General features: G+C 39.2%; 1 protein-coding gene across 3 annotated transcripts in view; it reads left to right on the forward strand.

Moving 5' to 3' along the window:
• The window catches only part of Togaram1 (TOG array regulator of axonemal microtubules 1), a 66,225-nt gene extending 41,774 nt beyond the window's left edge, over window positions 1-24,451 (forward strand). Inside the window, exons 12-21 of one of the 3 annotated variants that reach the window (XM_028858997.1) lie at window positions 2,259-2,412; window positions 5,010-5,115; window positions 5,519-5,754; window positions 7,306-7,464; window positions 9,630-9,756; window positions 12,283-12,401; window positions 15,498-15,687; window positions 17,928-18,147; window positions 22,274-22,360; window positions 23,336-24,451. In XM_028858997.1, coding sequence (XP_028714830.1) covers window positions 2,259-2,412; window positions 5,010-5,115; window positions 5,519-5,754; window positions 7,306-7,464; window positions 9,630-9,756; window positions 12,283-12,401; window positions 15,498-15,687; window positions 17,928-18,147; window positions 22,274-22,360; window positions 23,336-23,601 — 1,664 coding nt within the window. In that variant the 3' untranslated portion in view covers window positions 23,602-24,451. Of the gene's footprint in view, window positions 1-2,258; window positions 2,413-5,009; window positions 5,116-5,518; window positions 5,755-7,305; window positions 7,476-9,629; window positions 9,757-12,282; window positions 12,402-15,497; window positions 15,688-17,927; window positions 18,148-22,273; window positions 22,361-23,335 lie in introns of those variants that run through there. The other 2 variants (XM_028859006.2, XM_037210566.1) reach the window with 2 other exon arrangements.
• The last annotated feature ends 2,553 nt before the right edge of the window (window positions 24,452-27,004 follow it).

Here is a 27,004-nt window from a genome sequence, read left to right on the forward strand (position 1 = left end):
TGAAGTCATTCATGTGTTCCTTAAACATTTGGATATACATAGAAAATTGTGATGTAGATCAACCAGAATTTAAATGTTTAATTCTGTTTATAGTTGTAAACATATTGGCAGTAATAGTTTCTAACAACAAAGTTCTAGTTGGATAGATCTCTATTTAAGAAGATTCCATGGGGCTGGAGAGATAGCTCAGCAGTTCAGAGTATTTGAATCTGGTTCTCAGCAGCCATATCAGGTGGCTCACCTTAATTTTAGGTCCGTGGCAGTCTGAAGCCTCTGGCCTCCAGGAGCACCTACACTCACATGCACATACCCCTACCCACCCATATATACAAACTTTTTTTTTTTTAATTAAAAAAAACAGCTGTTTCCAGGTTAGTGTTACCCAAAGGATGGTCCATGGTCTCAGTAAACTTTTGTATTATTTTTAGACAGCATCTCACTCTGTGGTCCAGGCTGGCCTTTAACTCAGTGGCAATTCTCACTCAGCTTCCCAAGTTCTGAAGATACAGGCTTGAACCACCATACCCAACTAAGAAAACTGTTTGTTACTCATCTGTCTTACTTAATGTCTTAGTTAAGGTTAGTGTTGCTGTGATGAAACACCATGACCAAAAGGAAAGTGTATATTTGGGAAGTGGGAAGTGTTTATTTGGCTTATACTTCCACATTACTGATCATCATCAAAGGAAGTCAGGACAGGAACCTGGAGGCAGGAGCTGATGCAGAGGCCATGGAGGGGTCCTACTTACTGGCTTTCTCACCTTGGCTTGCTCAGCCTGCTTTCTTATGGAAGCCAGAACCACCAGCCCATGGGATGGCTCCACCCATAATGAGCTGAGCCCTCCCACATCAGTCACTAAGAAAATGCCCCACAGACATGCCTACAGCCCAATATTTTTTTTTTTAATTTTTCTTTATTAAGAAATTTTCTACTCACTCTATATACCATCCACAGATCCCACCTCCTCCCTCCTTCCACCCCCCAGCCCTCCCTCCCAAGCCGCCCTGCATCCCCAAATCCCCCAAATCAAGGTCTCCCATGGGGAGTCAGCAGAGCCCAGCACACTGAGCCTAGGCAGGTCCAAGCCCCTCCCATTGCACCAAGGCTGTGCAAGGTGTCACACTACAGGCACCAGATTCCCAGAAGCCTGCCCATGCCCTACAGCCCAATATTATAGAAGCATCTTCTCAATTGAGGCTTCCTCCTCTCTGATGATTCTCTCTATATAAATGTGGTGTACCTTCATTTTTAAATTAATAGCTGTATAGTAAAACAAGTATCTGTTTTTTAGAAATTAGATGTATTGACTTCCTTTTGTTTTTAAAACTATACTTATTTTTAAGCTACCTCCGTCCCAGTCAAGCAGCTTTTATGCTCTTAGTATGCTTCCATCAGAGCGACAAATTCCTAAGAGAAGATCCCAAGACCAAAGTATCACCTCCAACAGGGGATGGCATCTGTGCTGGGAGGGGACAGAAGCTGGAGTAGACCCTCTGGAAAAAGCTGCTCACAGTCACTACTACAGTGTGGTGGCATCAGGGTCCTTGAAGAGAATGTGGGACATTAGAGACCCCCATTCTGTAAAGGGCTTTAATGAGCTCCACTGCTTAGAATAAATAATGGATAAAGCATGATTGATGTTGAGATAGGTCCTAAAAAACCAAACCCAAAACAACAATAAAAACCCTAGGTCTGGTTATGGCTCATGAAATTATTAATAATTTGGATGTATATCATCCATATGTTGCTAATGATACAACTCAGTTGTTCTGTATCAGTCTTCATTATTGGAATTGTCAGTCTTACTTACACATATATTCCAGTTGGTATATTGCAGCATTTTATATGACCATTATTTTATATGAAAAATTAATATAAAAGATATAGGGTTTTTGGTTTGTTTTTTGGTTTGGTTTGGTTTGGTTTGGTTTTTCAAGACAGAGCTTCTCTGTGTAACAGCCCTGGCTGTCATAGAACTTACCCTGTAGACCAGGCTGGCCTCAGACTCACAGAGATCTGCCTGCCACTGCCTCCTGAGTGCTGAGATTAAAGGCATAAGCCACCACTGCCCGGCAAAAGAAACAGTTTTAAATAAATGTGATTTGGAATAAATGTAACTTGGAAAAAGTTTTTGTTTATTTGCTTTAACAATAAACTAATGTTATATGAGGAAATATTCATATAACACCTATAGTTGGATGTGTTTATATCCTTTATGTAAAGGTTCTTTCTTGCCTTATTTAATGTTTTGTTTCAGGTGAAGCATCTCCTGGAGTCATTCCACAATATAAAGAAAGAATATCTTCTGTCACTCATAGTCCAGAGATAATGGATTCATTGGAATTACGACCGTTTTCCAAACCAGAAATAGCCCTAACAGAAGCCTTACGGCTTTTAGCTGATGAGGACTGGTAGGTTAGCACCCTTCTTAATACTATGCATAGTTGTCTGAGCCCACAGATGTTTCCTAGTGAGATCTGAGCTTGCTTTACCCAGCAGTGCTGCATAAGGGAATGGATTTACCGTGTGTGTGGTTATAAAGTGTTTGGAAGGTCTGCACTTGGCTGTGCTGGGGGAGGTCTTTTGCTCCACCCCTTGGCATTCCTATAAAAAGCCTTTTAGAAGAGACAGAAGGGGCTGGTGGATAAGGATTCAGGCCCTCCCGAGGCTATCCTGTGTTTCCATCTGTCTCTCTCCCCTCTGTCCTTCTATCTAAATCTCTTATCCCTCACTCCTCAAGAGTACCCTGGGGGAAAAGGTAGGGGCTGATACCCCACACACAGTATCATTGAAGATTATTTAGTTCTTAGGTATCTGAGTCTTTTGAACTTATTAATGTAGCTATTTCTGCCCCAGATGTAGTAACAGTTATGTTTTAATTTATATAACATAAGGACATAGTTTAGCTTCATTTTGACTTATGCAAAACCTTTGGCATTAGACTATATATGTCATAATTCACTTGCACTCTAATGAATTTTTACCTCTGCTAGACTATGCTCATAAACATCAAACTGTGTCATTGATCTTAGGGTGTTGCTCAGTGGTAACACACATGCTTGACATGTGCCAGGTTGGATTGATCCCCACCCCAAGTATTCTATAACATATACCTCTAATTTAAAAAATCTCCATAAGCTTATGCATTTCCCCGTTTCTGTCTACCTCTCCCCAAAAACCGAACAGTCTCATAAATTTCATTGATTTTACAGTTTCTCATGTTCCCTTCTTAACCTTCTTTAATTGGCTTTCAGTTAGGAATCACTTCACTAAAACTACACAGTCACTATTTTGCTAAACCTACCCTGTTCATTTCTTGGTCTGTCGTTTTGGTAAATTTTTTTCACTTGGCCTTAAAAACTCAGTCCTTTGGTTCTTTTCCTGCTGTAATACCTTCTGATTCTTTTATTCTGTTTTCCTTTAGGAGTACTGTGGAATTCAGTCCTCTGATGTTCTCTAAGCTATCTTTATTCCTCTGATGTTCTCTAAGCTATCTTTATTCTGTACATCAGGGACAGTCTTTCCTTAGCTGTCATTTCTTGTAAAGAGCCAGAGAGCATATATTTTTAGATGACAGATGTCTCTATAGTGAGTATTCAACTCTGCTGTTGTATGTTAGAGAGCTGGAGGTGATGCATGCCTGTAATCAGATCGCCTGGGAGGTGGAAACAGGAAGGTCGGGGGTAAAGCCAGGCCCTGCTACATAGTGTGAGGTTCCTGGGCTGTATAATTCCTTGTCCCTAAAAAACACAAGCAAAAAGACAAAAGAATATATGAATTTAAAATACCTAGGGCTGGAGAGAGGCTTAGTGGTTTAGAACACTTGTTGCTATTGTAGAGACTTGGTTGTGTTTCCCAGCATCCATATGATAGGTTATAGTTAAGTGTAATTATAGCTCCAAGGGATCTAACACTCTTCTGGACTCCATGGGCACCTGCACTCACGTGTTCATACATACACATATACCCATAATTCAAAGTAAAATACATCTGGGCTGGAGAGATGGCTCAGAGGTTGAGCACTAGCAGCTCTTTCGGAAAACCCTTTGGCTACCACATACACGTGGTGTATACGCATACTCACTGATAGTACACACACAGTGAACATGAGCAGTATTGCCATACTTCACGTTCTTTATACCTACAAGATGAAAACCATCAAATCTGATATTACGCCTAAATACCAGCTGAGTCCCAACCTCTTTTGTTAGTATCCACTCACTTCCTCTGACCCTTTCAGTCCGATAATGAAAGATAAATTCAAGCCATAGAAATAACTGGTAGTTTTCACTGCTTTTGAGTTCTTTCCTTACTAATGAACTAACAAGTAGTTGTTTTCTTCCTCCTTCCCCCCCAACTGCTTTTCTTAACTTTCGTCTATTATCTCCTACTTTCCAGAAAGAAGATGGTACTTTTACTGAAATAATAACTTGGCATGACATTTGCATGCGTGTGTGTGTGTGTGTGTGTGTGTGTGTGTGTGTGTGTGTGTGTTGTTTGTCTGTTTTTTTGTTTCTTTGTGTAACATTCCTGGCTGTCCTAGAACTTACTTTGTAGACCAGGCTGGCCTCGAACTCACGGAGATCCATCCACCTGCCTCTGTCTCCCGAGTGATGTGATTAAAGGCATGCACCAACACTGTTGGGCTGGCATGACTCTTAGGGTGGTTTTTGCTATTAACAGTTCTTTATGGTGGCACTGGTGGCACACGCCTTTAATCCCAGCACTCAGGAGGGAGGAACAGGAGGATCTCTATGAGGCCAACCTGGGCTACAGGGCAAGTTCCAGGACAGCCAGGGCTACACAGGGAAACTCTGTCTTGAAAAACCAAAAAAAAAAAAAAAAAAAAAAAAAAAAAAGTTCTTTACATGGATTTTTGAGATTACTAACTATTAAGGAAGAAAATAGTTTCCTCATTGCCAAAAAAAAAAAAAAAAAAAAAAAAGAAATTTGAGATTCTGTTCTAGTTAAATCCCATTTCAAAGATGGTTTTGTCATTTGTCCATAGGGAGAAGAAGATGGAGGGACTGAACTTTATCCGATGCTTGGCTGCTTTTCACTCTGACTTGTTGAACACAAAGCTGCATGAAACAAACTTTGCAGTAGTTCAAGAGGTAATGTTTTTAGATAAGTTGAGGGTTGTTTAATTAGGAATTATCCTACATACTTACTTGATTTTCAAACTGTTTAGGCAACTCTGTATTACATGATTTGAGTGTACTTGTATATAAAGTAGAACATTCTTAAGTTGTCATATTTGAAAAGTTATTTGATGTTGATTTGCGGAATATATAATAACAACATAATCATGGCCAGGTTCGGTGGCGCACGCCTTTAATCACAGCACTGGGGAGGCAATGGCAGGCTGATCTCTGTGACTTTAAGGCCAGCCTGGTCTGCATATCGAGCTCATATAATCAGATATGGTACTTTAATGTTAAAACTCATTCCAGAGTGATGTTGCTGTGTTTCTAACAGCATGTTGGGGGAAAGTTCATGTTTCAAAATTGTTTTTAGGTGAAAAATTTACGGTCTGGAGTGTCCCGTGCTGCTGTGGTGTGTTTAAGTGACCTTTTCACTTACCTGAAAAAGAGCATGGATCAAGAACTAGACACTGCAGTGAGAGCGTTGCTGCACAAGGCTGGAGAATCGAATACATTCATAAGGGAAGACGTTGACAAGGCATTGAGAGCTATGGTTAATAATGTAACTCCTGCACGTGCAGTCATCTCTCTTCTCAATGGAGGACAAAGGTAGTGTTCAAAGTAACTTTGAAATACCCTTAAACTAAAACTTAAATTGTGCTTCTGTGCATAGGAAGGATAGAAGCAAATTTTGCAAATATAATTTCTCTATGATAAAAATTATATGTTAAGCATGAAAAGAACCATAATATTGTTTTTCTAATAATATCACATATGTTAAACTATTGTCAGTCATGTTTTTCACTTCTGGGTACATTGGGACTTTAAGATAAGATGGAGGCTAGAAGCTGCCTGTGAGCCTGGTATGGGAAATGGAACTCTAAACCCTGTCTTGAAAAAACAAAAGAAAAAAGGGTCGGCGGGACACCTTTAATCCCAGCACTTGGTAGAAGCAGGCAGATGTCTGAGTTAGAAATCAACCTGGTCTCCCTAGCAAGTTCCTGGCTAATTAGAGCTATATAGTGAAAACCTGCCGCAAAGTAAATTAATAGAAATAAAAGATGCAGACCAGCTGACTAAATTAAAAACCAAATCCATCTGTTTATAGGAAGCACACCCCACTAAGAAAGGCACTGAGAGGCAAAATGTGGATGTCAACATTTTAAGCATATGGGAGCCAGAATCAAGCTAGTGTAACTGTTTTGATACCTGATAGAGTTCAAACCAAAACTAATCACAAGAGATAATAATTAATACATATTAATAAAGGGAACAATTTATCAAGAAGTTATAATAGCAAATGCACTTAATGTTGAGACTCCTAACTTCAGAAAAGAAACACTAAAAGGAAATGAAAGGCCAGAAAGGTCTTGATTCAGTATAGTGTGTGACTTCATTGTCCTACAAAAGTCTTTCGATAGGTCAGCCAAACTTAAAATATCAACAAATAAACTTCAGCATACAGTGAGATAGCTCATTGGGTAAAGGTGTCTGCTGCCGAGCCGGGCTACTTGAATTCTATAGCTGGATCCCATGGTGGAAGAAAAGAACCGACCCCTGAGGTTGTCTCCTGACCTCCACATAAGCACTTTGACATGTGTGCTGCCACACTCACATGCATGTCTATGTCTTTCTCGTACACACACACACACACACACACACACACACACACACACACACTAAACATAATAATAGCAACACAGACCAATTGGATTTAATAACCATCTACAGACTATTCCATATCACAGGTATGGAATACATATTCTTTACAGAAGCCCATAGAACCTTCTCTAAAATTGATCACAATATAGGCTGTAAAGTAAATCTTAATAAATGAAAAAGAATTGACATTTTTATGTATCTTCTTGGGGAGAGGGAACTCAGGTGAATCATTTGCCATATCAGCCTCCCAGGGTGATTGATAAGAAGTTGTTAATTTTTTCCTTCTTTTAATTTATTCTTTTTATTATTCTTTGTGTCTTTCACATCATGCATCTCTATCCATTCATTTCCCCGTCCCTTCGTACCCACCATCTGCCCTTGGAATCTCCCCCTCAAAATGAGAAGTTGTTCAATTTTTGAGGAGTTTGTTAAACTTTACAACTGTTGGGAATAGTTGACGCCTCAGCTTCCATTTATTTGGTCATGTTTTCTTGGCAGCCATTTGCACATTGCAGTAAGAAGGTGTACAGCCCAGCACTTAGCAGATGTAGTAGAATTCATGGAGCCAGAGCGTATTTTATCTGGAACAAAGGATATGGCTGAACGCTTATTGCCTGCTGCTGCTAAGTTCGCTCAAGATAGCTCACAAGAAACCAGGTGAATAATTGGTAATGTTTCTAAGTCTTTTTTTGTTTTAATTACAAATTTGCATTTATTCATTTTGTGTGTGTGGCCCATGAGTGTGCCATGGCACACACGTGCCGTGGTGTGCACCTGCCTTTACCCACTGAGTCATCTTGCTGGCCTCCGAGTTTTAGAAATAAGGCCTTACAGAGAGAAAACAAGATTTTTTTAAAGATGAACATTTTCCCAAAAGAGAAATATGAAGCCTCAGATTGATACTGAGGATAGTCTTGTTTGCCAGTTTGTAAATGAAGCTGAGCAAGCACATGGGGAATTCTCCAACTGTACAGATAGCACTTCATAATCCTTAGTAGTAAGCTGCCAAGTGACACAGACTGTAATGGGCAGAAAAGTGGCAGCTTCATTGTGGGCAAAAGTCAGGTCATATATTTAGGGAAAAATTAAATTTTTAAAGCAATTAGATAAAAATCTAGGAAAGAGGTACTCAGGTAAAATGCAAGAATATGCTTAACAACATATTATCAACAGAAAATAATGTGTTTTATTTTGTAATACTCAGAGTATTTCATGAATTTCTGGTACTGTTACTTGAACCAGTTTAGGAAGGTTACTAACATTCAACAAAAGAAGACAAGATAATATTTATAGCATGATAACTATGGTGGTGGTGGAAAATTTTTATTTAGTCAGAAGTCTAGATTAAGTTCCTCGTCTCCATCACTGTTGGCCTTCGGTAAGTTATTTAGTCTTTGTTGGTCAGTTTTTGTAAATTTAGGAAGATTGAACATGGTAACCAGTAGTGTCTTAAAAAAAAACCTAAAATTTTCTGTGAGAAATATATAGTTTCTGGGAGTGATGGCACACACCTTTAATCCAAGCACTCAGGAGGCAGAGGCAGGTGGATCTCTGAATGGAGACCAGCCTGGTCTACAGAGTGAGTTCCAGGACATCTGGGGCTACAGAGAGAAACCCTGTTTTAAAACAATAAAACAAACAAATAAAATCATTTAGAAACATTGAGGAGAGTCAGGCATAGTAGTACATACCTGTAATCCTAAAACTCAGGAAGCTACAGTAGGCTGGATGATCTCAAGCTTGAGTTAGCCTGGACTGTTCAGTAAGGCCCTGCCTCATATAAACCAAACCAAACAAGAATTGAAGAGAATCAAGCTAAACCACTGTCTCTCCTGTCCAGAGGGCCTAGCTGAATAGTTTTACTTACCTGAGTAGTTGTAGATCTGATTCTGTTTGTGGGGAAGTTCCTGCTGGTTCTCTGCTGTCACATCCTTTCCTGCAGTTTCATTACATCTGAAGAGGTCTGCTTGACAGACTGTCCTGAGATCATTCTGCATCCTGCTTTCACAAACGTTGTCTGTTGAGTCTTGTAGCCTCCTGTAATGAAACTTGTCAGCACAAGTGTGACTGTAACTTATCACAGGCCGATCCTCCCTTAAGAGTTCTACTGTGCTGCTAAGATCTCTGTCCCAAGGTCTCTCCAATGTGCACCTCTGTGGTGCCTGCCATTCCTCTACTAGATTGACATTTGGCTCCTTTACCCTAAAAGGATTATGTTTAGTTTTCTGTAACATAATTCTAGCTTGAAGACTACCCCACCATTTCAGTAGCATATCAACCTTAATTGTGTTATCTGACATTGGGTTCATTTTTAAAATTCATTTTGTAAAGGACAGAATAAAATTTTGAAGAGTGGCATCCAGGTAAGTTTGGGCTGGAAAAGGAGAGGGTAAGTCAGAAAGACAGATGTAGAGAAGGTTAACCAAGGTCAGACATTGGCTGGTGGGGAGCAGCAAGGTCAGTGTTTGAGGAGCCCAAGATAGAGATGATGCACTTCCCTTAGCTCTTGATTCAGCAGAATGCAAGCTTGAATATGAACCGTAGTGCGTTTAAACAAACAAAAATAGCCGTACCTTTGTACTTTCCATCTGACTCGTGGCTGAAAGATTTAAGCTGCAGTGACTTTAAAAGGGGGCAGATGGAGAGTAGGGGATGTTATTCTCTCAAGGACAGTCAGTGTATCTGAACTTCAGTGATTTCCTACCTAAGGGATCAGCAGTCTTTATGTCCCAGCCCCACCCATTGGGAAAAGTGCATCAGGCACAGAAACTGAGTTTGTTAATAGAGGAAAAAGTACTAATGCATTTCTATCAAATCCATAGGTATTATGGTCGAAAGATGCTTTTCCTCATGATGGGCCATCCTAACTTTGAAAAAATGCTTGAAAAGTATATCCCATCAAAAGATTTGCCATATATTAAAGAATCTGTTAAGAATTTACGGCAAAAGGTATGTAAATTAAGTTTGTTGTGTAAAACAACTTAAAAAGCAAAGCTTATAAGCCAAGCACTCACAGCACTTGAAAACTAGAAGCAGGGGAATCAGAGAAATTCAGGTTATCCTCAGCTACATATTGACTGTCAGTCTAGCCTTAACAACATAGTACCCAGTTGCTAAAAAAACAGTCCGTCCTCCAAATAAAGAAATAAATAAAGTAATAGATTAAGAAATAAATAAATATAAATAACTACAAAGTGTGTTTTTCCAGAAATGTAAAGGATAGAAACAGTTGTTTTTTAGATTATTTCTATGTTACCCATTTTGAAATAGGGCTAACCTGCGATTCTAAGTAGATGTATATGCTATAGGGCGTAAAGAGTAAACGTTTGTTGTTATTAAGATTTAAATTATGAGGCTGAAGAGATGGCCCATTGGTTAAGACCACAGGTTCTCTTGCAGAGGACCCAGGTTCAATTCCCAGCATACACATGGAGGCTCACAACTGTCTGTAACTTGAGTTCCAGGGGATCCAGTATCTTCTGAACTCCAGGTACCAGGCCCATGTGTGGTGCACAGGCTTATAGGCAACAGAACACAGAAGATAATAATAATTTTTAAAATAAATCTTGAAAAGAAGATTACATGATGGTAGGGCATTGTTTGAAGAAAGCATTAAATATGGTAGGATGTTATTTGGTCTATTATAGTTGTAAGACTTGCATTATAATTCTGCATTGTAATTGCATTATAATATTCAGCACAGCACTTCATTTCTATAACTGGAATTTTTATTTTTATAAAATGAGAATAGTAGTAAAATGTGAAAAATATATTTATTTTTTACTGTGTAAAATGTAATATATAATATTTATATTGTAACTTCATGTCTTTTTTTAATGACATGGTGTAAGGAGGACTCGTTTAAAAAGGGATATTACAAAGATACACAGTAACAAGCATTTTAGAGCAAATTTTCTGTCTATTAATAGTGACTATTTCATAGAGATTCTTACTCATAAAGAACTTACTAAAATAGCCATGCAAACAACTGACTAAAATGAAGTTGATCATATTTGTGAGTCATTTCCAGTACAATAAAGATAAAAATGTTTCAATATTTTATTGTGAGTGTGTGTGGGGTGGTATGCGTGCGTGCACGCGTGCCTGCGTGCCATGATAAGTGTGTTTGTAGGTTAGAGGACAACTTGTGGGAGTCAGTTTTCTCTTCCTATCATGTGGATCCTAGGGCTCCAACCCACACTCTCAGGCTTGGCAGCAAGTGCCTTTACCCACAGAGCCTAAAATAGCTCTAACCAAATGTTTATTCTCACTCTTGATGTCATATAGAAATTCACTATTTATGGACTATGTTTGTTTTCTCTACAAACTTTAAGCCTTGAGAAAATTACTTTAAGGTTTGGAAAAATTATTCAGTGATTAATTAATTAGTTAATTAATTAATTCAGTAAGTAAGTAATGGTGATATTGCTCTTGCAGAGGACTTGAGTTCACCAGCCACAGTGGACAGCTCACAACTGTCTAACTCCAGCCCCAGGAGTTACGCCCTCTAATGGCTTCCATAGGCACTGTACTCAATGTACACATCCCTATACGTACACACATAATCAAAAATAAAATACAGTCCTTTTTTAAAAAAAATTTTAAAGAGTAGGACAAGGTTAGGTGGTACACACTTTTCATCCTAGCACTTGGCAGGCAGAGGCAGGTGGATTTCTGTGAATTTGGCCAGCCTGGTCTTTGTAGTGAGTTCCAGACCAGGCAGTTACATGGTAAGACCTGTTTAAGATAAATAAAGAGCATTTATAAGTAATGGTGATTTAGATCACTAATAGGTAAAGCCCAGAATTTAATCCTCAATATGGTGGTGGTGGGAGAGTATATAATTATATAGCGTATTAACATACCTTTATTTTACAATGCTGACATCAAAATCTGTTAGTTCACCACTACTTCCAAGATATCTTATGTATCTAGTACCTTTAAAAACCTGTTAATTAGGGGACTGAAAAGATGGCTCAAAGGTTAAGAGCACTGGCTGCTCTTCCGGAGGTCATGAGTTCAATTCCCAGGAACCACGTGGTGGCTCACAGCCATCTGTAATGAGATCTGGCGCCCTCTTTTGGCGTGTAGGCATACATGCAGGCAGAACATTATACATAATAAATCTTAAAAAGAAAAAACCAACCTGTTTATGAAACACTTAGCATTTCAAAGATTTATCATTTGTGTGTGTGTGTGTGTGTGTGTGTGTGTGTGTGTGTGTGTATGTGTATGTGTATGTGTATGTGGCTGTGAGCATGTCATTGGATCTCCCCATTCAATTCCACTTTGAGGTGTGTCTCAGTAGTTGACTCAGGTATCAGGCATGCCCAGCAAGTGCTTTTACCCACTGAGCCATCTCTCCAGGCTCCATAAAACACATAATGTGTTTACCAGGCTGCTCTGAAAAGCCATCGTGTACGTTACTGTACTGCGAGTTTAACTCTGTCTCCCATTGACTGTGTTTCCTTACAGGGTTTGGGAGAGATCCCGCTAGACACGCCGTCAGCAAAAGGAAGGCGATCTCATACTGGCAGTGTTGGACACACGAGATCATCGTCTGTTTCTCGAGATGTTTTCAGTTCAGCTGAAAGGTAGGATAATTTGAGAGTCCATACCGTTTGAGAAATGATCCTCATTATCTCATGTTCTCATGACCTAACTCTGTAGTATTTGTCAAACTTAATGATTCTTAAAAGTTCAGTAAGTACCTAGATGACTAGATTTAATTGAGTAGTTATATATTCCTGGAAACTTTACATGCACCATAGTGAACTGTAGTGTTACTCCAACTCACCAGTATTAGACTTTCTTATAGAACCCAGGACCACCTGACCAGGGTTGGCACCACCAAAATGGGTTAGGTCCTCCCATATCAATCACTAATTTAAAAAATGCCCTACAGACTTGCCTACAGCCCAATCTCATGAAGACATTGTCTCAATTGAGGCTCCCTCTTTTCTAATGACTCTAGTTTATGTCAAGTTTACATAAAACCAGCTGGCAAAATTTTACAGTTTTTATATACATATATCTTTAAAATTGTCTATGTATTTCAGTATAAATTATTAATTCAAGTCTAGAGTTGGCACATGCACAGGGTGGGGCCAGGAGTGTCATTGGTAGGTACCTTCCTAGCTTGCACGAAGCCCCGGGTCTGATGCTCAGCATCTCATAAACTGACAGTGCTAACACATGTCTATCTCCCAACACTTAGCAGACTGAATGTCATCCTTGACTACAAAGTAACTTTGAGGTCAGCCTGGGCTCATTCATTTAAATATGCTCTTTAAATTTTTTGCTGGGTATGATGACTCACACTTGTAATACAGCACTTGGGAGACTGAGGCATGAGGATTCCTTTGAAACCAGCTTGGACTACATACCAAATTTCAAGCCAGAATGAACTACAGAATGAGATTCTTTCCCAAAAAATAAAAAAACAATAAAATGCTCTTGTTTTCAGGCAGATCACTCCTGTAATCCCAGCTACTATTGAGGCTGAGGCAGGAGGATAATGAACTCAGTGGCCAGCCTTGGACATCATAGTGAGACCATGTCTCAAACAAAAATGAGGCCGGAGTGGATGGCTCATTGGATGATGTGCTTGCTGTGTAAACAGGAGCACCTGGGTTTCAGTACCCAGAACTCCTTTATCAATACCCAACAGCCCTGTGTGCTGCCCAGTGCTCCTACTAGATGAGAGGCAGAGACGGCACTCCTGGAAGATCACTGGCCAGCTAGCCTGGCCTATGCAGTGATAAATAACAAGGGACCTTGTCTCAAACAAGGTGGACAGTGACCACTGACACCTGAGTGCCATGGCATGTGAGGGCCTACATTCCAACACATCATGTGCACATACATTGTACATATACACAAACATCAAAAAAATGTTTTAATAATGCTAGCCACTCACAACGTAGAAACTGGGACAGAAGGTTCCAACAGCAACCCACAGAACAAAAGGAAATTCCTTCCGTTTACAGAGTTTAGAGGGAAGGCGTCTCAGGTTAGAAGATCAGGGTCTCTGACCTTAGCAGATTATTAAAGGTGTTAGGTAAGATAGAAGGCAGTAATTTAACAGTGTTTCACAAGTCTTGAAGCTGCTATATGATAGGAGTTTAGGAGCTCACGAAGGCCCTAGATAAAAGGCATGGCTAATATCTTAGGTGCAGCATTTGTGACACAGGATTTCAGCCTCTATGCCTACGTTAAAAAAAAAAAAATGAAAATGAAAAAATAACTTTATGTAACAGAGTAGAGGGAGATAGAGCCCAAGGGATTTATGGAGTTGACTTCTTACTACTTCCTGTTGAACTTAGAACACTGTAGGAAGTAAGATAAAGTCCCCCCTTCTTCTTCATCTCATGCTGGTTGGTCAGGTAATGATCCTTGAGTCAGGGAATAGTATTTGTATTTGTGCATCAAGAGGTTGCTATCCAAATGAGTCTATGTGGTCTATGTGGCATGTTGGACTGTGGTCTGAATGAGTTGAGATAACAAATGGCCTAGAAAAGGGCCTTTCAATACCATAGTTTCACATCCTATGTTCTAGATAAAGATCTGGGGGAGGTGCATGCACACGCATGTTCTTAGGTATGTACATTGCAGAGGCCAGAGTTGACATTCAGTGCCTCCTTTGTTACTCTACTATTATATTTATTGGTTTGTTTATTCAAAACAGGGTCTTTTTATGTAGCCCTAGGTGTCCTCAAACTCACGGGAGATCCACCTGCTTCTACCTCTGGGGTGCTGGGATTTAAAGATGTATGCTACCACGTCCAGCTTAAAACTTCTGTTCTTGGCCAGACTTGGTGCATACCTTTAATCCTAGCACTAAGGGAGGCAGAGGCAGGTGGATCTCTGTGAGTTGGAGGACAGCCAGGGCTATTTAGAGAGACCCTGTCTCTGCGGGGGGGAAAAAAAGAAAGAAAAAAGATTAACAAGACCAACAAAGTAAATTGATTGGGAGAAAAATGCTGTTTTTGACTTGCCTGTGAAGTGAATCTTTACTAGTATTAGAAAATAGGATTTGAAGAGCAGTGTACTGTTCTCCAGTTTGTAAAGCTGTTTATTGTGCATAATCTATCCTGCTTTCCTTCAGGAGTCTGGGATTTTGTCACATCCTAGGCAGACAAGATGACAATCCAGGGAAGACTCTTGGTCTTTAGTGAGCTTCCTTGTTAGACAACATGTCACAGTGGATATGCTCTGTGCAGTGCTACTGCGAAAGGTCCCTTGAAAGCTGGCATCTAGCGAGACATGGTGGCACACGCCTTAAATCCCAGCACTGGGGAGGCAGAGGCAGGCGGATATTTCTGAGTTTGAGACCAGCCTTGTCTATAATTTCTAGGCCATCCAAGAGCTATAGTGGGACCCTATCTCAAAAAAACAAAACAAAAACAAACAAACAAAAACACGCTTGTGTCTGATTTTCTTTAGACTTGGGACTCATGTGCCTTTACCCCTACAGATTTTGTTTGGTGTCTGTCTTTGTAAATCTCAGTCATTAGTAAAACTATGCTGACTTTGTGAGTCCTTCCAGCAAATCATCTGCTGTGTTAGGGAGACATCTTAGGAGTTCCCAACACAGATGTGCTACATCATTTCTTGAAATTAAAAACTGAATTTATAGTAAGAATTTTTAATTTTAGGTGGGGAAGTAAAAATGAAATCTTTCATTTTAGGGAAGTAACTGACGTTCGAGAAGTCCCCAGAAAACCAGCTCCTCGAAATTCCTTAGAAAGTGCTGAGTACATTAAAGTCATAACAGGTTTATTAAATGCAAAAGACTTTCGTGATCGTATTAATGGGATTAAACAACTTTTATCAGATACTGAAAACAACCAAGAGCTTGTTGTTGGTAACATTGTGAAGGTAAGAAACTCAAAGTTTATTTTGTTAAGAATTGTGTGTGTGTGTGTGTGTGTGTGTGTGTGTGTGTGTGTGTGTGTGCGCGCGCGCGCCCTACTGCATTTGTATAATTCAGAGGACAGATATAGGGAGGTAAGGTAGTTCACTCCTTTCATACATAGGACCAAAGGATCAAATTCAGGTCCTTGGCCCCTCAAGATTAATTTTCATGTATAATCTAAATGCAAAAAAAAAAAAAAAAAAAAAAAAAAAAAAAAAAAGCATTAATGTAGCAAATTACCCAAAACCATGGATCTGTATTTATGTTACTTAAAAGTGTTAAAAATAAATTTAATGACAGGAATGTATTACATAGGGTTTGCTATGTTAGAAATATGCTGAGCAACTAAAATGTAATAGGTAAGAAAAATAAGAAAATGGTCGTGTAGGGGGCTAGAGAGAGAGCTCTGAAGTTCAGAGTGCTTTTTCTTCCAAACGATCTGAGTTGGTTTCCCAGCTCCCACTTCTGGCAGCTCAGAGCTGCCTGTAACTCCAGCACCTCTGGCTTTGAGGGAACCTGTAGGAAATGCATATACCCAGGCACAGACCCAGTGCAGTCTAAGAAAGAAAAGAAGACAGTCAGAATTTCTCCGAAACTTCTCACACATTGGCAAGTTTAGTATTCTGAGAGTTCTCAGCCTGGCTTCAGTAACTATATGTGAGAACGTCAGTACATACTCTAACAAAGGAAAATTTACTAGACTTAGCATTTGCTTTATTACAGATGTTAAGAGTTGTTATGTGTTTTAGAACTCAGTATATAAAAAATTAGATTTATACTTACTTTATATTTACATAGTTTTTACTTTTATGGATCTTTAGATAAAGAAACAAATGACGTAGAGATTAATAAACATTGTGGTATGAGAACACAAGTTACTTCTGTTTTACTAGCACTTAGTTCAGTTAATTCTATTAGTAATTTATTAATTAGATTCCATTTTAAGTTTGCATAGCTACATTAAACTTGACAAGCATACCATAATTACTTCTTAATTCCAGTGAGTCATTTTCTAGTATCTGTTAAATAAAAGTAAATCTCTTGGTTAAATTATTTTCAACATGAAAAATTAAGAAAAAGTAAGTATAAGGAATGATTAGTTAATGGCCTTAGCTTCATAGAGTAGCTCCTTGATGCCTGACTAAAGGCTTATTTAACATCCATTGTATTATGTGTTGAGATTTATGAATTAAGGAATCCAAAGAAATAGGAGTAATTAGTAAAGTATCATATTAAAAACTAATAAAACTTTACTCTGAGGAGGCTGGGGATGTAGCTTTTTTGTAGAGTGCTTGCCTAACACACACAAATGTTAGATTCCCCAGCACCACATAAGCTACAGTGTGGTACATGCTTGTAGTTCCAGGGCATCCTCGGCTACACTGCAAGTTCAAAGGCCCAGGGAGTGTGGGAGGACCCCTTTAAAAACTCGGGTGCTAGAGATACAGCTTAATGGTAGAGCACTTACCAAGCACGGAAGCATAGGCCTTGGGTTTGATTCTTACTGTAGTTTAAGGGAGGGAGGTGACATTACATCTAATTGTCCTACCAAACTTAAACCAAAATTATGTCAGATACCTACAGTAAAATTTCCTTGTCTTCTGTTCTGAATAAAGAAATTATAGAAACTTTCCTCAAGTTCTTAGCATCTTCTAACTAACCACATGTTAATCATGCTTGGAGTAAGGCAGCCTCCTGTCAAGCCACATTAGTAACCTGTATTTATTAAAACATCTTTCAGGGTGAATTTTTACTACCTGTAAATGTTTAAACTTGACAAATCATAAAGTTTCTTTTGTCTGAGTTAAGTTTAAATTGTGTGTGTGTGTGTGTGTGTGTGTGTGTGAGAGAGAGAGAGAGAGAGAGAGAGAGAGAGAGAGAGAGAGAGAGAGAGAGAGAGAGATGGCCAGGTGTAATGGTGGACAACTTTAATCCCAGCACTCAGAGGCAGAGTCAGGCAGATCTCTGATTTCAAGGCCTGGTCTATAAAGGGAGTTCCAGGACAGCCAGGACTGTGGCATAGGGAAACCCTGTTTTGAAAAACAAACGAATGAATAGTGTGTGTGTGTGTGTGTGTGTGTGTGTGTGTGTGTGTGTGTGTGTGTAAAGAGTAAAGTAGGAGAAATAAGAAGTGGCAAACAAGGATAATGTAATAGGTATAAGCATTGTTTTACTTTAAATAATTTAACCAATTTCTTTTCAGATCTTTGATGCTTTTAAGTCTCGCCTTCATGATTCTAACAGCAAAGTGAATCTGGTGGCTCTAGAAACAATGCATAAAATGATTCCTTTACTTGGAGACAACTTGTCTCCCATAATCAACATGCTCATCCCCGCAATTGTGGATAACAATCTGAATTCCAAGAATCCAGGCATATATGCTGCCGCCACCAATGTTGTTCATGCACTGAGTCAGCATGTAGGTAAGGCATCGCAGTTGGTATTCCAATTAGTGATTTTACTTCCATGCTTTCTTAGCCTGTGTAGTATTTATATGTTGAAATAAGTCATTTTTTTTGGGGGGGGGGGTTGAGACAGGGTTTCTCTGTGTAGCTTTGCGCCTTTCCTGGAACTCACTTGGTAGCCCAGGCTGGCCTCGAACTCACAGAGATCCGCCTGCCTCTGCCTCCCGAGTGCTGGGATTAAAGGCATGCGCCACCACCGCCTGGCGAAATAAGTCATATTTTTAACTCCTAGTATATCCTAAACTTTTTCATAAATTATTTTAGTAATGAAATGTTTAAATTGACTGTCTTTTTCATTGAGTTCTAAATTTTTTACCTCACATTTATGAAATTAAATGGATTATAGATTTAAATGTAAAATATAACTAATGCTTTTGGGACATAACATTCAAACATCTTCAGGACATTAGAACTTAATAAACCTTTAAGAATCATTCTACAAGCATGATCCATGCATGTCAATAAACTGAATTCAGGTGGTGGGAAGATATAAGAGTCAGAGGACCAGGATGTCTGCTAGCAATAGTGTCTTCTATCTATGAAAGGGAGTTACTTTCCATCAATTTAATATTAACAATATGGGTGTGTACGGAAGGCAGGAACAGTGTTATACCAGTTGACATGCCAGCATAGGTAGGGCAAATCTCACAAGACTCCACCCTTAGATGAAGAGCCGCAGGCATTGGCTACTGTAAGAGGCAGAATCCATCTTCTCCATGGACAAGCCCCTGATAGGCTGTACAATCCTAAATGGTCAGCCCAAAACACATATGCATATGAGCAGCACTACATGGACTCAGCTGGTTGTACTTATATGTACACACGATATATGTAAAATAATGAAGAGGTCATGAAGTTGAGAGGGAGTGGAAGGGTTATGGATAAGGAGTTAGAGTGGGGAGAGTGTGTGGTGGAAATGATGTAAATACAGTACTCATACATGAAACCCTCAAAAAAAAAAAAAAAAACTGTGTTAAAAAAATTTAAATTGTGGTGATGAGATATCTCAGCAAGTAAAGGTGTTTTTTTTGACCAGGTATGACAATGTGAGTTCTATCCCTGGACCCACATGATGGAAGGAAAGACCTCCTCCAGCCTTTACAGAAGCCCCTGGCTGGTCTGGAAATTGCTATGTTTGAGGCTGACCCTAAACTCACAGAGATCCACCTGCCTCTGCCTCCCCAGTGCTGGGATTTAAGGCGTGTGCCACCATGTCTCGCTAGAGGCCAGCTTTCAAGGGACCTTTCGCAGTAGCACTGCACAGAGCACATCCACTGTGACATGTTGTCTAACAAGGAAGCTCACTAAAGACCAAGAGTCTTCCTTAGATTGTCATCTTGTCTGCCTAGGATGTGACAAAATCCCAGACTCCTGAAGGAAAGCAGTCTTCTATGGAAGACATTTTATATATTCAGACAGTTTTGCTTATGACTGGGATTTAATACAAAGACAGATACACAGGCAAAATCTTCAGGGGGAACGGTCTAAGTGTGAAGGAACCAGATGCAAGCCAAAAAAATTTTTTTAGCTGTCTCATTATGGAATGTGTATACACAAAATTAATTTTTTAATGTACAAAAGATTATATTAAGCAGATAAAGAGAAAAGAGACATCCTGAGACAGAAATCTTAGCAACTACATAATAGACAAAAAAACTCATATCTAGAATATATAAAGAACTCTCAAAACTCAACCTTGAACAAAAAAATCCATGTAGCAAAAAGGCATGAAGAAGCATTTCACTGAGGACAACATATACATGAAAAATGTGCCCACAAAAGATATTCACCATTACTTTGCCTTAGTGCAATGCAAAGACAAATTAAGACATTAATTACTGTATGATATTAGAACAGCTACATTTTTCCTTTTTAAGTGTTGACTGAGGCTAGAAAGATGGCTTACTGGGTAAGAGCTTGTTTGCTAACCCTGATGATTCCCAGGATCCATGTGGTGGAAGGGGAAAGCTAACTTCCACAAGTTGTTCTCTGATTCCACACTTTACCTGTGGCACACACATGCCTACACACTTACATTCACATAAAGGAAGGAAGTAGAAAGAACCAAATACTTGTGGAGCCCAGAAGCAGTGGATTGTGAATGGTTATTTGTTTGTTTGTTTTTTGAGACCGGGTTTCTTTGTGTATGCTTGACTGTCCTGGAACTAGCTCTGTAGACCAGGCTGGGCTTGAACTCACAGAGATTTGCCTGCCTCTTTCCTGAGTGCTGCGATTAAAGGAGTGGGCCACCACAGCCTGGCTCTTGAATACATTTCTAATGAGAGTATAAGTAGTACAGGCACTCTAGAAAGAATTTCAAGTTTCTTTTAAAACAAAATATACTTAGTGTAAAACATCACTTCGACCATATCCAAGTCATAGCATATCCATAGAATACTATTAAGCAATAGAAAGGAGCAGACTTGATAATTGGGTTGATGTGTATGAACCACAGAGGCATGATTCTATTTAAAAAGTTATATTGAGGCCGGGCAGTGGTGGCGCACGCATTTAATCCCAGCACTTGGGAGGCAGAGCCAGGCAGATCTCTGTGAGTTCGAGGCCAGCCTGGGCTACCAAGTGAGTTCCAGGAAAGGTGCAAAGCTACATAGAGAAACCCTGTCTCCAAAAACCAAAAACAAACAAACAAACAAAAAAAAAAAGTTATATTGAAGTCATACTCTATTCTGTTTGATTTATTCATGTTTTTAAAAGGACAAAAATCACTAAGGTGATGAACATTCTAGTTGTTGTGTGCATTGATGCGAGATAGGGAAGCAAGTATTGGTATTTTTATGATTTTCATCTTTTTCTTTCTTGCTTGCTTGCTTTTTTTTTTTGGTTTCGAGATAGGGTTTCTCTGTGTAGCTTTGCATCTTTCCTGGAACTCACTTGGTAGCCCAGGCTGGCCTCAAACTCACAGAGATCTGCCTGGCTCTGCCTCCCGAGTGCTGGGATTAAAGGCGTGCGCCACCACCGCCCAGCATGATTTACATCTTAAGTGTACAGCAGAGCCCCCCCCCCTTTTTGAAGACAAGTTCTCTCTCCATGGCACTGATTGTAGGTTTTAGAAACTTTAGAAGGCAGAATTCTGAAGACCCACCCTTGAAGGGAATGTTAGGCCCAAGCCTCTCCTGTCTCTCCCCTTCCTGGATTCCATGAGGTGAACTGTTTACACCACTGTAAGCCTCCTTCATGATGTCCTGTGCTCCCATAGGCCCTAAGTGAGCATGGACTCAACTGACATGAGCCCAAAGCAATGGGCTTTAATTCCATTCACGATTCCATTTCATCACTATAGAAGGGAGGAGTTAGCAAGGTGTCTATGGGGAAGGAGCCCTTCTCTATCTCATTTGTTGTGTGACTCAGAGCAGGTGAGGAAATGGAATAGAGCTCTGTACATTCATCCCTTATTTTGATTTTGTGTGTGTGTGTGTGTGTGTGTGTGTTTTGAGACAGGGTTTCTCTGTATAACTCTGGCTGTATTGGAACTCACTCTGTAGACCGGGCTGGCCTCAAACTCAAGGATCTGCCTGCTCCTACCTCCTGGGACTAAAGGTGTACGCCACCACCACCACCACCACCACCACCACCACCACCTGGCTTGATACTTTCCTATAATTATGTAAGATGTAGCCTTTCAATGTAAAAGGCCTGTCAGTACTATATTATAACTTCCTGTGAATCTTTTAAAGTTTGGAGGGAAAAAAGGAAAGGGGGGATTATGTAATTATAATAAAAATATTTTTCTAAAAAAATGTAAAAACCACTTCTCCATAAAAACCATTTTTGTTGTTGTTGTTTTATAATAAAGTCATTTGAAAATAAGATGCCCAGGAGATCAACAGCCCTTTGCCTTCTGTGCTGTGTGGTAGTTTCTTAATGCTTTATGCATATTTTTATTTCATCTTTGCCTCAAGAATGTTACTCTTACAGTTATAGAAAACTATAAAGTAGGGATTAAGTATATGGACTTCTTAAGTTAGTACATCTACATGGTAGAAATTATTTCTTTTTCCTATTAATGCTGTTTAATCAAAATTATTGAGAGCTTATTCTTAGATATGTCTCTTTTCTATTTTAGACAATTACTTACTTCTTCAACCATTTTGCACAAAAGCTCAGTTTCTAAATGGAAAAGCAAAACAAGATATGACAGAAAAACTTGCTGGTAAATAGTTTTAAGTAATATTTTCTAAAGTAATGTACTTTTATTACGAATTTCTATAGGGATGCATTCATTTTACCAAATGTAGAGTTTATGGACAGACATTTGCATGCAAGTATATTATATACATTAACCATATGTCACTTCCCCCTTGCTCCCCTGACTCCTTCCCATTCCCATTCAGTCTCCCAGGCCAGGCTTTCTTCTACTTTCATGGCCTATGTGCATAAGTATTTGGGGTATCTACATGAAATTTATGACCCACAAATGAGGGAAAGCCTGCAACATTTGGTTTTGAGTGTGATTTATTTTGCTGAAAATGATGTACACCAGTTATGTCCATTTTCCTGCAAATGATATTAAGGATAAACTGATGGGTATTTCCATTTTTTTTTACTACAGCTGACAATTCAGTCTGTACAGAATAGAAATAAATTGTATTAGTAGTCTACAAAAGAACATTTTAAGGCTACAAAATAGTCTTTAAAGTAATTCTAGCACTGAGGGTGTAGCTCTATAATAGATTGCTTGCTTAGCACTCTGAAACACCTGGATTTGATGCCCAGCACTATGGAGAGGGAAGAGGAAGATGGAGAATTCTGTCCTTTGTTAAATGGGCATTAGAGCCGATGTGGATGCACACGGAAGAATGTTGGTTCAGTCTTTTGTTTGATGAACAGTCCATGAATTGAGCTCTGTAAATTGTATTTAACTGCATTTGGAAAATATTGAGATTTACTGTAGGTTTGATGTTTCTCTTTAGCATTTTTTTCCCCTGAACTAGTTGTTTTATACATATGGCACTGTGACACCTGAAGATCCAGTCTTTGCAAGTTTTGCCTAGTTTTGTTTGTTTTGAAGGCCTAACTTCTTAGGATTTCTGCCCAGGGCAGAAGTCCATATTTGGGTTACTTGCCATTTAACAGACCCTGAATTGACTTGGGGGAAGCTGACTGTTGCCCATGTTTTGTATTCCAGATATTGTCATGGAGCTTTACCAAAGGAAGCCTCATGCCACGGAACAGAAAGTGCTGGTGGTTTTGTGGCACCTCTTAGGGAATATGACACACAGCGGCTCCCTGCCTGGAGCTGGCGGAAACATACGAACAGCCACAGCTAAATTGTCAAAAGCACTTTTTGCACAGATGGGTCAGAATTTATTAAACCAGGCTGCATCTCAACCACCACATATCAAAAAAAATTTAGAGGAATTGCTCGATATGACAGTTTTAAATGAATTATGAGTTTTTGATGAAATAGTTATGATGAACAATTTACATGATAACAAATGAAATCTTTTTAAAGCTATATTTTGCATTTTGAGTGCCTGCATTTCATGTCCAGTAAATTACGCCAGTGGCCTACCTGTGAGTACAGCTCTGCCCTTCTAGCCATCACGTGAAAACCTGAAATAATTCTATAAACTAATAGTCATGAAACCTGTGGCGCCTGGGATGAACTAAAGTTTAAACGTTTTTGAGACAAATTCTGCTCATTTGCACTATTCTATAGAAACTGCAATTTGTTGCCCCATATGTACAATTAGATTTGTAATTAAAAATATACTTTTTATTATGTAATCATGTTCTGCTATGTCTCATTACTCTGCCTTGTTTTATGAAATGGAAGAAAAGTCATTTAACTATGTTATCACAAAATAAGTTTTGTGTGCTCTTTGTGAATAACATGTTTCTGAATCAGTCTGCTAATATGATTATGCAGTATTAGCTTGCTATTGCTGCTGTGTTACTATGGTATATTTGCTGAACTTTTGGGTTTAATCATCTGCACAATTGTGAAATTTAACAAGTTATGATAAAGCATGATGACCAAAGCTTAGAAAACATTAAACATTTGAATGCACGTTTAAGAAACGTGTTGAATGTAACTATTATTTTTTTGTGCAAACACTAAGTTTTTAATTTCTGTATGTCTGTCCATTTATAAAGGTGTTATTTTGCTGCCCAGTTGTGTAATTCTCAAAAATAGTGCCAGGTCTTCTATAGTTTTTCTCAGAATTCTTGGGCTTACAAGTACTGTATGCATCTTAAAGAAGAAAAGGAATGTTATAAAATAAAAGGATTTATTTCTGTAGATGTGTGACAGGTGTCCTATTTTTCTAACTCTCATATATGTTAAAATGAAGACAATGGGAGCCGGGTGGTGGAGGCACACACCTTTAATCGCAGCACTCCGGAGGCAGAGGCAGGCACATCTCTGTGAGTTTGAGGCCAGCCTGGGCTACTACGCAAGATCCAGGACAACCAGGGCTGTTACAGAGAAACCGTGTCTCAAAAAAACAAAAGAAAAATAAATAAAAAATAACAACAGTGTTTTAGTACTGACTTGTTTTATTTCATCTGCCCTATTACTAGTAAGAGTAGACCCAAATTATCATTCTCAAATTACAAGAAATTAGCTACATGACAGGGAGTGAGTCTATGCTCCTTTCCTGGAGCCTTTTCCTTTCCTTTCTAAGAGCTAGACTAGATGCATTCTAAGGTCTTACCTTGTTCTAAATTTCTGATTCTCTGGTTGTCTTCTTTTACTTCGTGTCTGTGAGTTTTCAATCTGTTTGTCTGCCTCCGGGGGTGGGGGAGAGTGTGCTCTGGCAAGAACCCAGGATCTTGAAGACGGTACGTGTGCTCTCGACAGCCCTCACACTACTCTACAGCTGCTGTTTGCCAGTCTCTGAGGCACTGCTGTTGTGTGTATCTGTAACTTTTGAGGAAACAAGCAGAAGAATGGATTCTGAGGCTGTTTGAAGGTAAATGAAAGGACCATGGAGACTGTTGCTGTTTGTTTTTTACTTTGGAGGTGGGGGAGCACTGCCACCCAGCTCCCAAATAAATCACACATAGAGGCTTATTCTTAATTATGAATTCCTGGCCTCAGCTTGACTTACTTCCTTAACTTATATTATCCCAGCTACCTTTGCCTCTGGGCTTTTCTCATTCTCTTACTTCTGTTAATCTTGCTCTTACTCGGTGCCTTGCTGTGTAGCTGGGTGCCTGGCCCCTGGAGTCCTCCTCCTCCTGTGGCTGCTAGATCTCACTCCTTCATCTCTTTTTTTTCTCCCTGATTTCTCCTTCTATATAGTCTCTCTTCCTGCCAGCCCCATCTATCCTTTCTCCTGCCTTGCCATTGGCCAGTTTTTTATTAGACCATCAGGTGTTTTAGGCAGGCACAGTAACACAGCTTCACAGAGATAAACAAATGCAAAATAAACAAAAGTAACACATTTTAAAATAATATTCTACAACAGAAGACTTAACATTACCTTATAATTCCATAGACCTTATATTTTCTTTTAGGTAAACTATAGGCCTGTAGTTTAGGTTTGTCAATTACAGACTTTTTCTGAGTAGGGTCAGAAAATAAATATTTTTAAGGAACTCTGAAGATAAAACTTCTGGATTCAAATTACAGCTTTGGATTAATTCTGTAACTAGATTATATTCAAATAATTATAAATTGCATAAGCAAATGGATATTTATTGCCTATATTTATATATGGAGTACAACCTCATGCTTCCCTATAAGTACATTATAGGATGAGAACACATAATGTTTCTTTATGGTGAGAACACTTAAAGGTTCTTAAGCAGTTTGCATGGATACATTATTATTCATTGAAATTATGATATACAGCAGGTGTACAGAACTTATTCCAAGCGACACTTGGTATCCTTTAGTACATCCCCCATGAGTCCTGATACCCGCACTTCCTTGAGTTCAACCATTTTAGGTTACACATGAGATCATTTTAGATTACACGTTAGGTTATGTTTGTGTCTGTGCCTGGCTTATTTCACTTAGCATAGTCCTCCATTTACACCCAAACTGCTGCAAATGACAGGGTTTCCTTTTTTGGCTGAAGAGTGTTCCATTTTGTATGCATCATATTTTCTTGATACACTGAAGGAGTCTTACATGGATGTCTAAGTCAGGGTTACTATTGCTGTGATTAAACACCATGACCCAAAGCAAGTTGGGGAGGAAAGGGTTTCTTTGGCTTGCATTTCCATATCATTGTCCATCATGGAAGGAAGTCAGGACAGGAACTCAAGCAGGGCTGGAGGCAGGGACTGAAGCAGAGGCTATGGAGGGGTGCTGCTTACTGGCTTGTTCATTGTGGTTTGGCCAGCCTGCTTTCTTATAGAACCCAGGACCACCAACCCAGGATGGCATCACCCATAATGGGTTGGGTCCTCCCACATCAATCACTAATTAAGAAAATGCCCTACAGACTTGTGTACAGCCCAATCTTATGGCAGCATTTTCTTAATTGAGGTTCCCAACTCTCAGGTGACTTTAGCTTATGTCAAGTTGACATAAAACTGTTCAGCACAATCGATTTCATGTTTCTCCTATTGTGAATAATTCTGTAATGAATGTGGACATGAAGAAACATCTTTTTATTTTCCTTTTATTGAAATTATATGTTTTTTCTCTCTGGTTATAGGTTTCCATCCCTGTACTCCTCCCAGCTACCTCCACCCTATTTCTGTCTCTCATTAGAAAACAAACAGGTTTCTATGTGAAATCCTATAAGTAACAAAACTATTTGGAAGATCTTAAGTAATCAGGAGACAATATCCTTCAAGCAAAAGCATGTGGGGAAAAATGTAGACATTTGGCTTTGGA

Source organism: Peromyscus leucopus, chromosome 14 (genome assembly GCF_004664715.2).
Source record: "Peromyscus leucopus breed LL Stock chromosome 14, UCI_PerLeu_2.1, whole genome shotgun sequence".
In the NCBI taxonomy this organism is placed as follows: Eukaryota; Metazoa; Chordata; class Mammalia; order Rodentia; family Cricetidae; genus Peromyscus; species Peromyscus leucopus.